Source organism: Schistosoma mansoni (genome assembly GCF_000237925.1).
Source record: "Schistosoma mansoni, WGS project CABG00000000 data, supercontig 0187, strain Puerto Rico, whole genome shotgun sequence".
In the NCBI taxonomy this organism is placed as follows: domain Eukaryota; kingdom Metazoa; phylum Platyhelminthes; class Trematoda; order Strigeidida; family Schistosomatidae; genus Schistosoma; species Schistosoma mansoni.
Window position 1 is genome coordinate 399,135 of NW_017386070.1, and position 13,176 is coordinate 412,310.

Genomic DNA, 13,176 nt, shown 5'->3' on the forward strand with positions numbered 1-13,176 from the left:
GAATGAACGGTTATAAATTTACATCCAGAAACGTTTGAGAATTTAAAAGTTTGATCCACACATTTTAGATTATCTCAAAGCCACGATGGAAGTGTATAGCTAATTCTGGCTCCCATATTTTCATATTATGAAAGCTGTATAGTAATGAGCAGAGAACGTCAGGGGAATCTAAGAAAAGCTCACACATACGAGATTTCCTACCTTGGGGATCATTTTATTCATCCTACCCTCCTAGAGTGTCTAAATCTGATCGCCTAAACCTCGTAAAGCCATGTGAGATTTTGTTCAGACTATCAATTTATCTGCGGTAAATAAATCCCCAAAATCACTAGCTATGTAAGTCTTCGACGATTGATGCTAACCGCATTCGTCTTATTGGACTAACCTAGCTGAAGGCGCTCGGTCACGCATCCACATCAAATCACGAGTCGGTACGCTGTGCTTTACATCTCCTGCAACCACGAGCCAGCTTAGATTGATGAATTCTCGATATATCTATAGCCTATCAAATATATCTTCGAACCTCTCCGTTTCTAATCTTTTATTCGACTGGATTAGCATACTTTGATTATAAAGGTGTTACTGGTTAAGGTGTTGTCAAAATCCGAATACTTGTGGGATCTTCGGGACCATTGATCTGACCACGAACATCTTACCTTCTCTTTAAGCTCATCTTCTTACAGGTACTCCCGTTGAGAGTCTCGACAACTGGACTACATTTTGCAGTTTACTTCAGATATACAACATAATTCTGGGGCAAACAATGTGGTTGCGGACTCTATGACTCGTATAACTTCCTTGAACAGTTTCCAAGTAATCAATCTTCTTAAACCAGTCCAGCCTCAAAAAGAAGCACGAGTTATCTTGAACACTCCCTAACCTGCTCATTAAACAGATGGGGACTGGTAAGGAATCCTTATTATGCAAAACATCTACATGTAGGAATCGTCCGATCGTACAGAAACGCCATAGACGCAATGTCTTCAATACGTTGCACGGAAATTTTCACCCAAGTGTTCATGCAACCATCAAGCTCATATGTGAACGATTTTGCTAGTCTGGTATGAATGAAGGCGTGAGGGAGTGGGCACGTTGTTAGGAATCTAAGGTGATTTAACACAACAAATGTCCCTTAGGTTCTTTCAAAACTTCTGATGCATGTTTCGACCATGTTCATCTGGATTTGGTAGGATCTTTGCCAGATTCCGATGGCCAGAAGCAGGCCCATCAAGGACATTACTGCTGAAACAGTGGCCCACGCCTTCGTCAAATGGTGGGTATTAAACTTCGGTTGCCTTTCAACCATCACTACAGACCACGGGCGCCAGTTCGAATCTGAACTTTTCCGTTGTCTGACTGCAATATTAGGAATCGCACGATTCCGAACGACCACCTACCACCCACAAGCAAACGGGTCGGTAGAACACTCTCTCCGTTAGCTGAAAGCTTCACTCTCAGCTGCAAACATTTCACAGTGGAGGACACTCTTACACTCATCTTACTTAGTATTCGCGATGCAGTGAGAGCTGACATTGGATACACTGCAACTCAGCTCGTTTATGGAACGATACTCCGACTTCCAGGAGAATTCGTTGATCCTTCATCTTCTTCGATGAATATGGTTCTAAACTCCTACATGAGCAGGCATTCAAACTCAGTGTGCTCGGTTAAGTCTATCTCCACTCTACCTATTTTTTCAACCTGGCCAACGATATAGTACACGCGTTTTTGTACGTCATGGCTCATTTTGACGACCTCTCGATAAAGGCATACGAAGGACCACTCGAAGTCCTTCAGCGTGAAATCAAGTACTATGTGATAGATGAGAACTGAACTAACGTCAGCATCAGTATCGATCGCCCCAAAGCCGCGTATTTGTGACGAAACCTTAATCATGTCGATTTTCCTTCGGCATAATCAAAAGACACGAGTCTCACAATTAAGATACTTCACCCGATAATCAACAATTACGATGACACTTCGGTGGTATCTGATAACTTACTCAAAACAATGCGTTCTGGAAGAAGAGTAAGGCTTCCAGAACACCTAGGCGATTACTGCACGTAAGAAACTACATAACACCGTGTTTCGTCTCAATTTTCTTTGTATTATGGTGTCAAGAAACAAAAACAGATTATTTTTAATATACTCATATATATTTTTTGTGCCGAAAAACAAAAGATTTTGTTGTTGTTCATTTGCTTGCTTATTTGTGTATATTTTTATTTTTTCAAAAAAAACCCCTAAGAAATCATTTTGCGAAGATCGTTTTCATTCTATTTCACCTTTACGAAACACATGTATATAACTTTGTTTAGTTTTTCTTCCGTTTTGTGTCTTTACTCACGTACGAGTGCATTTCGACATGCAGTTACATATCTTCTTTTCTTTCGGGGGACGACTGGAAAAGATGAAAAGATCGGAAAAAGTTTAAGATGAGCTGACATTTTCATTGCACCTGTTTCTAATTAATATATTGTACCACATGGTCCCTTCTAACAAGGGAAGACCACCAGACGCCGCTGAACATAGCAAGCTATCAGAAGTGTTTAAAAACAACAAACACGTTGGGTTCAAACTTCTGACTAGCCACGTCTTGAGGTTATTAATGACCCACTGGAGGGAGATATCTGTAGCGGTAAATAAATTCCCAAAATCACTAGCTATGTAAGTCTTCGACGATTGATGCTAACCGCATTCGTCTTATTGGACTAACCTAGCTGAAGGCGCTCGGTCACGCATCCACATCAAATCACGAGTCGGTACGCTGTGCTTTACATCTCCTGCAACCACGAGCCAGCTTAGATTGATGAATTCTCGATATATCTATAGCCTATCAAATATATCTTCGAACCTCTCCGTTTCTAATCTTTTATTCGACTGGATTAGCATACTTTGATTATAAAGGTGTTACTGGTTAAGGTGTTGTCAAAATCCGAATACTTGTGGGATCTTCGGGACCATTGATCTGAATTCCATTTGATGACATGGCGATGTCGAATAAATGCACACTCCGGGTACTTGTCGTTTTTATCCATTTTAGAGAATAACAGAGTAGATAAGTCAAATACGGGAATGAATTCGAGATGCGAATAAGTCATACACTTATAGACCCATATTGATAATAATCGAAATGGAGGGAATAAGTAGGCCGGAGAATAAAAAGTTAGTAAATAGCCTAACTTACTGATTACAAGTGTCAGTGTATTTTGAAGTAGATAATGCGCAGTTTGGTGAAGAGACAGGGATTGGATAAAACAATAAGCTGTAGACAAACACACAAAATTACACACAAGCGTACAAATATCAGGACTTAAAAATAGAAGTGGGGGCTGAAGGTCATAATTTGTTATGAAAACAATAATTTTTATGACTGTAAGAATGGTTCGATAGTCAAATGCTGTTTGAGTTTTCAGGGTTTTTTTTCGAGAGACAAGATGAGTCGTGTAAGTGAGCATAAGTACTAACCACTACAATCTACCGGGGTTTCTACAAAATTACCATTGGTAGGTACGGGGCTACTAGTGCATAACGAATTGAACTCTTACAATTCTTTAAAAACTCAAAGTTTACATAGTCATAAAGCAGGATACATATGGATCCTCCTAGGATTTCATACACAGCGTTTCACATTCCTATATCTTAGAGACTTTCTAGACCATAAATCTATCATTCCTCGAGCACCAAACCAATTGTTAAACTAACTATACCCATACTGATGTTCGATTTGAGGTTGTAAATTGTTTAGATCGTCAACTTAGGTGACTTATTTGCTTGTCAACAGCGATGATTCTGTGGGGTTATGATCTAATTCGGTATTAGCACATTTACCTTTGCTACTATAATAATAGACCTAATCCCAAAGTTGCAGGTATGTCGTGATATGACCACTTAGCATGTAAAATCTTATGCGGAACTCACTCCATTTTTTACACTGACCCGTCCTACGTGACAATCTGTATTATGACGTCTGACACTTCTGAAGCAAATATTTGGGCTGGAAAGAGATTATTATATTTGGTACGAGGAGAAAGGGGCTATACAGAATAACCGTGTCTGCATGACCGAGACATGGCATTTCGGTTGATTGTTCCCGCGTTCATCATTGTCGACCTTCTCCAAGTGTTACATGTTGAATTTAAGTCTTCTAAGTAATTATACGCTCAGCTTCAAAGATCATGTGGTTAGGAACCAACGTCACTACATTTCTACACTCATTCAGTTCTGCAGTGCCTTTCCTGTTAAATATTGAGGTATAATGATTAGTCTATTTGGTGGAGTCTCTCTGGGTTGTGAGTCAATATAGCATCTGTGCTTCATCACGCGGAATTTCTGTGTATCGTCTGTGTCAGTAGTTTGAATATTTCCACCGTGGTTTGTCGTTCAGTCTTTCTGAAACCAGACGTTGAAACGTTTATAGGTATTGACCTTAATCGCTTCACGTTCAGTAGATTACTAAAACTTTGAAAGGCATTTTATTTTCATCTTATTTCTGTCCAACATATTTGAGCATACCCTTCAACCGTAAAATCGAATTTGTGGCCTTTCCAACCATATCTCAACGTCACCACATGTATCAGAGAACAAAAGAAAACCAAGTGCAAAGAAAACTTCTTACAACCAGCTGCTAGCAAGTAGAGTTGTAATACGTATACATCTTTGAAGACTTGAACTTATATCATTTTTAAGTGCAGAATATTAGAGTTGCCATATTGAATTAATAGTTCTCAAGTTTAGGAGTTGGGTCGTGTTTTAAAGCCAACTTATTAAACATCACACTAAGCTTAACGGAAAATTTATTATTAGGCGTGGTGAATTCAGTTGGAGTAGCGAAACTTTGATCGAAATAAGAGGTCTATTTCAGATGCGAGATCTAGGCAGTAAAATTACAGATCCCAGCAGTTCAGGTGGCAAGTCATTATCATAAAACCTTCAATCAGAAGGTTTAGGATCAGATTATTTATTTGATAGGGTTCTTAACTTATCCACTAATCTTTATACAATTTAAGATTAAACTTGATTCATCTAGGGGATAATGGCTGGCCGAGTAACTGTAGTGACCGGCCAGTCTCGATAAGAACACGATTGGAATAATAGAAACAATTATTATTATTGTAACCAATTGTACCAGAGATTGTTTTACTGTATTTGTTTAACTGTATCCGTTTCACTTCTTGTTCCATATACCGCCTGGTTTGGTTCGAGCTTGCTCACGCACTGCTTGTTCGCTTGTACTCTTTGGCACGTCTCGGTATTATTTCGATACCACGAGATCGCCAATAAATATACTTGATCTGGACTAGTAAAGCCTTCTGGTTTACGGGCTATCAAGGGAACCAAGTCATATTTGTACGCGTAATCGAATAGTAGTGGTGATCATAGTCCGTCCACGACTCGACATCCACTACATAACCGTTCACATCTAGGATCTTAAGACAAAAATTTATCAACCCTAGAATCCTCGTACTAAATATTATCGGAAAACCTCCCACTCTAAGTATATGAACCTTGAAAATACAGTCGTTAATATGAGGGAAGTGTGGTGTTTGTATGAACTGATGGTTCTTTTGTACTCTATGTGCGTCTGATTTTGAATTCCAAATACAATATGTTCGTTTGTGTTCACATGGTTCTACCTGACTTAAACTGCGTTATTTTGTGGATTTCTAGTTTGAATAATAATTGAAGTACTTCTAATTATCATGGAAAGTATTCTAAAGATCTTAAGTAAATTCTTTATGAAATCAAACCACTCAAGGTTCGGGCGTACCAAAGTTTGTGAATAAAAAGTATGTCCGTGTTCAGACTTTAAAGTTTGAGGGTTTACATATTCAAACATAATTACTGTGAAGGTGCACTTTATATCTGAATACTGTGCCAGATCAAGAATGCGTTTGTCAATAATGTAAAGGAACAAGTAGGACATTAAGAAGTACTTTATATATTCACCAAGGTCCATTCTAAAGGTCTGTAACCGAGTAGTGTTATTATGAATACATTCCATATTATTATCCACATCATGAAAATAATGATATTACTGGTGTTAATGGGCCTGGTATTATATCCTGAACAACATAACTGATACTAAGAGGTTTTCATACATGTAACATAATTTTGACCACTTGCAATCGTTTGTTCGGGAACGAATGCCAAAAATAGCTGAGGGAATAGAAATCTGATTCGCAAGATAGAATTATCATTCCCATTTGAAAGAGATCTGAAATACCTAGTGACTTGTAAAGTTCAGCTATCAACAGATTTAAGTTTAGAATAAAGGTCAGTTGTATTTCGAAGGAGTGTGTGGAATAGCACTTGCATGAGAATCTCAAGTAGAGGTAAAGCACATGAAATTCATTACAGTTAGTAGCTCTAGATAGCCTCCCCACCCACATCACTCTTATCTTACCACAACCTTCCTTTTAAACACTCTAACACTTATACTCGATTCAGAATTGCTCTGTAACTTGAACCTCTGAATTTTCCAGGGTAAGTCAAATTCGAAAAATCCATTCACTGAGCTATAGGAGTTGTTAACTGTTGCTGTTGCATCCTTATCTTCAACCAAATATACTTTACAAATATTATTCTTGTCATTAGTTCACAACCATACAGCCGTTTCGAATCAAAATAATCTTTCTATCAGCTGTAAAACCATGGTGCGCGAAAACATCATATTTTATTCGATGGAACGTATCTGTGATGAGAACCAATTATTAAAGGTTTATTTCTTTATTGGCAGTCATACATCTGTCGAAAACTTCTCTTTCAACTACCCTGTTAGTCTAGTATTAGAAGTGATATGACTGATTCAAAAAACAACTGAAGAGTTTACACCACAAGTATATATATAAATATATATATATGACTCTAGGTATTAACTGTAAGCTGCGACTTCAACGTAAGCTTGTTGATCACATCATACCCGTCCAACTCCAGTAGACCCCCAATCATCGGCACAGATCACCTACGTTGGTGATCTACAATAAAAACATCAAACAAAGGTCATATACATATAGCCTTAAAGGTATCACCTTCCTCGTCGACGTTTTGCTTCTAAACTGCCCAAAACAAATTATCCAATTAAACCGAACCGAAGACAAGTGCCAAACCACCAAAGTACCAAAAATATTCGTCCAAATCTGATAAAAATTTGAATTCAAGACAGTTCAAAAATTCTCAAACGATTGTTTGCTAATCCGAAGACTTAAGCAGCTCTTTATTAAAGGACTTTGTGTTGTCTCCAAATTTATAGACTTCGGAGAGAGACAAAAAATCGAAAGAATAAAAATCCGAAACTAAGTAATGCTAAAGCCAAAAACATTCAGCAACCAAATAGGAATTTTCTGAATATAGATGAAAGTCTAGTAAATTATTGTTCTTTGCTACAGTTACAGAGACAAATTAGTGACAAACCTTCAGCATTTACGCCTTCTGATGTCTATGAACAAAACGAGAAAGGAAAGGGCAAAAATGGAACCAAAAATCCAAAGTCAGAAAGAAAAAAAACCCAAGTTTAAGGACTGATGTCTAGATTCAGATAAAAGGAGCAGATTTTACACTAACACCTTGTGATAAGTTTAAAATTTTAAGCTTCACCTGTAACATTATGTGTTTAATACTTTTACAAAAGGCAATATGCAACATTTTCTGAAAAGGCTGAGAAACGTGGATCTAACAATTTAAGTTCAGATATGAATATCAGACGCCAATCTCAATGAACTTTGAAAATCAATTTAGTCTATTAATTGGAATGAGACATGCTTTGAAGAACTGAGATTAGAAATACTCTGATAACCGTACAATAATTCTCCATAAAAATCGATGAGTTTTAAAAGTTTTCTGTTTAATATTGTATCTTTGACGTAACAGAAGAAACATTTACCATGTTTTCACAAAGTTTAACGGAATTAACACTAATCAGATATCTTTTTTTTAAAAAGGCTAACTGTTAACGTTGATTCTGGACAGATATTAAGAATTTGAAATTCTAATTTAGTTTGTAGTGGTTTAGCTTATCCCAATGTTGATATTTTGACTGAATTTTGATAACCTAAACGATTATAAATTAAATTAAAATCCATACCCGTTTCAAAAGTGAGTGGCTATTTGATCTCAGAAGCTCAGTGATTGAATAACGCTTTGGTTAGTTGAAACAAAAGGTAGTGAGTCCGAGTCCCTGAGTGACCATCTACTCTGAGATTCAAGTACATTCACTCATTGGGTTCCGAAGGAGAGGAAACGTGATGCCTGGATTCTATTTCTGTTCGAATATAACCTATTTTAAATAAAATCGAAAATTTTGGTACTTAGAGTCTAGTACAAAGGAGACACAAAGTAAAGCATTTACGTCATCACATCTGTATGAATAGAAATATGAATGCAAAGTAGACTGAATTGGATACTTATCAAATGGCCATAGTTTTGAAATCTCCCAGCAAAAGATAAAAGAAAACGTCAAACCTTTTAAGAGCACAAATAACAGGAAATAGTAAATAATATTAATGGTTGTTATTTTCACATTACTATTGGTGGCTACTGACTCTTAGTTATTACTTTGCCATTAATTATGTTGCATTATTTACTCCAGGTGCAAACCTGTTGGTCACGAAGTTTCCAAACAGCTACAGTCGATTAGTTTCATCTTTTGGCTGACTTCAAGCCGAAAGTTGATGAAACGTTCTTATCACATCAATATATTGGAAGAATAATTAATAATACTGTCTACAATTAATGAAGCAGAAGTTTTTAGATATATACATATTGCATCTAAAGAGTCACCAGAGAACTAGTGACTGAAGGGAGAATTAGACCATTGAGACTCTTGAATTTATTGCATTGAACGTGAACAAATCAGGAATGTACAAAACCTTGTTCAATCGGTACAAACACTACACTTAGATTCCCTAAAACGCTTAGATGAATTGTTTCTAAATAGAATCTCGGTGAAACAACTAAATTCATGTATATTGATTAATAATGAGTAAGGAGATGATTCAAGAATATTTCCTTCCGAATAAGCTTTTGATGTTCTTTCTCAGTCATCATACTCTTGAAACCCTTAACTATTGTTTTGACATTCAACTCATAAATATCAACCTATGATCTATAACTCTAGAAAAATGATCACGATCATAAGCTGTAAATCCTAAATCCTGACACACCTAAACTCTTATCCTAACTTCTAACTATTAAAGTGGATCAGAAAGCTAGTGAACATATACAACAAGACTATAGATATATTGCCACAGTTCAATGATCCCTTCTTAATAAAGGAATTCTTGACACATAAAGACATTTGTTTAGCTTTTCTAGATCATCAATTCTTCTATACCTTTTATAATTTTCGTCTGCAGTTTAATCTGTTTAATGTTGCTTACCCATTTCCAAAGAAGAAATTTGGATAACTATTTACAATTCCTTACTGATTCCCGTAGCACCCCTTTGATTTTCCTGAAGAATTAAATCATTAGATAGCCTTTCACTTTCATTTTAACTCCGAACTCATTAAGTCACAAACGAAAGTACATGAGAAAAAGCGTAAAATAAAAAAAATGCTTAAGATAAAGTGATTTCCGTGGAATTTACTTTCAACAATAGCTTCTACAAAAGTTCCTTACATTTTAGTCAATATTGTTAACTTTACGAGGAGAAAAACGGATTCCAAAGAAGGAAAAAAAATAAAACTAATACCCAAATAGGGAGAAGTAAGTAAATAAAACAGGAGACATATATATTAGTTTGCTCGCCTTTATACAAAAAAGAAACAATATTTTATTTTTAAGTAATTGATCAATATTAATAACGTTGTTATTTACAGGGATAAGTGATTAAAATTACTGTAATCCGTATCCACATATACTTCTAAAATATACTCATATGAACCTAGTCTAATTCAATCATCATGTATCTATTTTTGGATATATTAGCATCAAACATATTGTACTCAATAGACTGTTTAAAAATGATGAGAAAAAAAATACTGTGGCTAATACATACTAGCACGTACTAAATCACTAAAAAGAGATCATACGCCTTTTAAACATAACATAACCACTAGAACACTCTGAAAGAAAAAAAACCAAAGGATGAATAAAAGAAAGAATGGAAATCACATTTTCGACCTGGATAAAAGTTATACATTTCATTTTAGTGGGTAATTTTACAATGTACAAAGAATAGTGGAATGATTAGTTACTAGAAGTAGATTGAGCGAGCTGTTTTTCATAGATTACAGTGATAATAGAAATATCAATATTTAGCTACACCAAGTCTGGTATACATAATATTACTTGGAGTTGTACGTGAACGAAAAGATCAAAAAATGTGAAAATTTCATCAGAAAAGAGTTAAACTATAGATATTTTTTGCATTTTCTCTCTAATAAATAACCCACCGTCGGCGGTTGTTGATAAATTTCTTCCAGTTCCGACAATCAAACCACTTGTATTATTGTTACTACCCCCGCAACTATGTACAGAGTCTGAAATTACTGTACCACCTCCATTTTTAACTAATGATCCTGAATGTGACGATGTCCTGTGTTGTGTTTTATTATTTAATCTAATCGTATGACAATAATCGTGCTGGTTATCGAGTGAAAAATGTGAACTATGACAGTCATGAGATGCATTGATTAATTGTGAGTGTGCACTCTGTTCAGTCATCTTTTTGTTATAACTGTGATGGTGGTACCGATGAGAGTGAGTATGCGGCGGTAACTGATGTGAATGTAGCAAATGACGATGTTGATGATGGTGGTAGTGTTGCTGGTGCTGATGTTTCTTTATTGGACCGATATCTCTGAAGACCATTTCTTTCTCGTCTGACAAATCGCATAACAACCCTGTACTCTGTGAATTATGACATTTATGTAACTGTTTTTTATTTGGACAGTGAGTGGTCAATCTGTGAGCTGACTGATTTAATGATAGAGAGGGCTTTGAACCCGTTAATTCTGTTAGGGGATCCAATGGCATATGTTTTCGGCGTTTATATTCACGATAATAAATGTAGCAAGCTATACCAAGAAGTAGAATTAGTGCCAGTAGAATACCTGTACCAATGTGAGCTAAGTTGTAACTCAGTCCCAATGAACCTATTAAAAAGTACAGAAAAATAAAACAATGAAGGTTATAACAATGATTATTTTTGAAAACTCCATGGCATTGCTCACAAAGGAAAGAAATTTGATCCCCGTTGAGACTCATTAATACTTCGAAGCTTTGTGCGAATCATATGGGTCACTAAACTATCAAACTTCAGCTCACCATTTGTGAATTTCGGTGCGAATAATATTCAGTTATCAGTTTACTTAGATTCTTGGTTTTTAATATCTGTGGTGAATTTATATATCAGCAAGACATCATAATGTGACATTGATATTTGTGAGAAAAATGTTTCTTATGCATAAGCTGGATTTGTTTCATGGATATTGAAAATGATACAAACAAATTGTATTTTTACTTCTCATATCCGTTTGTAAGATGATTTAGATGGTTTGACAAAGATAGAACTAGCGACAATAGATTTACTTCCTGAACGAAAAGTAAATAAGTGAGAAGGAGCATTATGAATGAAGGCAAAGAAAAGCATGTAATCGTCGAAATGTCATAGAGAACGAAGGGCGAAATAATCCCCCTTTTATTGTGCATCTCAGTTGATACTATCTTTATAAATGCTTAAGAAGGATTTAAGAACATCACTTATTTATTAGTACCATATTATAGTTACGAATTGACAAATACTAAGAGTTTCGCTCATAAAAATTCTGTCAGAAAGTAAAAAATATGAAGTCTCCATGAAAGCAACGAATGAGTCTAGGCATTTGATTCACATTCAGGGAAGAGTGGAGTTAGTAGTCTCACTGTAGACTTATTGAGGAAGTTTGGAGCATGAAGTAATTCACTGTACAGTAATTAAAGAAATAATCGCTTTTTTCTCACTAATTGAAATACCTTAATCTCAAAACCTCTGGACTAAAACTAGAGTAAACTCATTAATCCTACTCTTCTATACAATATGTGCCAGTTGCAAAACTAGGTCTTTTTCGAAAAGATGTATATTGTTGAAGACATAAAATAAAACTGGGATTTACGAGGATAAGTGGTGAGATTTTGTTGATGTATTTTTTATAATGTGAGTTTCAGATGTTTCATAACAATACCTTGTGAAATATGCTTTTATGAAACTCTCAAATTATCCATGGCGATCTACGGATATACGCTCATACATTTGAAATTAATTTTATTTATTTTACTGTCACTTCAATCTTTCAATCCAAAGTGTATTTCGATAGCCAAGTTTACGTTAGAAGTCAGGACATCTAAGTCTTAAACATGTAAACGAAATGAATTAATCTTCTGGATTGGTGAAAGTTTAGTTAAGTAAAGTTCTATAAAGTACTTACAGCTTGCTTCATCTGATTCATCCTTCAACCATTTTCCATCTTTTTGATACATTCCACAATTCAGTACTTCATTACATTCTAGATCTGCATATAAACAATAACCTGTATTTTCACAGAGGAAACCTTTACATCCAGCTGAAAAAATAAATACACAAAATCATTTTTTATATGGTTGTGAAAATGTAAAACTGATGCACTGGAATCTAAGATATCGATCATGTATTCTGAGAAAAATGAGGTCTGTTAGGAAATGCTGCAAGACATTTTATGGTAAATTCCGCGGTACATATATAAATTAATCTTAGATTTTCTAAACTAACTAGTGACATCTGTTCAATTCACTATTATATCTTTTCTGACTAGGCTAGTTGCCATTCTCAAAAACAAAATGTTTAATTTTCAAAGAAGAGATGAAATACCGATTATGTTTGAATACATTTTGTTATGTGTAAAATTATGTAGATTCGTGATCAATAATAATTACTTCGCCTGTAGCTCTTCTAGAGTTACTGCCGGTCACAAACCCGGGTAAAGGAGGAGGGTTGGGCATGGGGTTAGCGACCCCATCCCGTAGAAAAGCTAACTTGCTAAAAAAACGCTAACCAGAAAAAATAATTCAAACCATTTAAACTCTGCCCTGGGAGTTGAAGGAATAATTATGACGTCTCATGATGAAAGCCGAGATTCTTCGGAAGTCACGAGGCTGATGTCCCTTCTAACAACCAGAGCAACAATTTTTATAGGTACATGGAACTTCCGGACAATGTGGG

The 13,176-nt window shown here is 35.6% G+C and overlaps 1 protein-coding gene across 1 annotated transcript in view; it reads right to left on the reverse strand.

The window, feature by feature from the left end:
- Positions 1-9,584: 9,584 nt before the first annotated feature.
- The window catches only part of Smp_132930 (hypothetical protein), a 61,358-nt gene continuing 57,766 nt past the window's right edge, over positions 9,585-13,176 (reverse strand). The window contains exons 13-14 of the mRNA XM_018792708.1: positions 12,407-12,541; positions 9,585-11,095 (exon numbers count right to left, since the gene is read on the reverse strand). Coding sequence (XP_018644148.1) covers positions 10,347-11,095; positions 12,407-12,541 — 884 coding nt within the window. The 3' untranslated portion in view covers positions 9,585-10,346. The remainder of the gene's footprint in view (positions 11,096-12,406; positions 12,542-13,176) is intronic.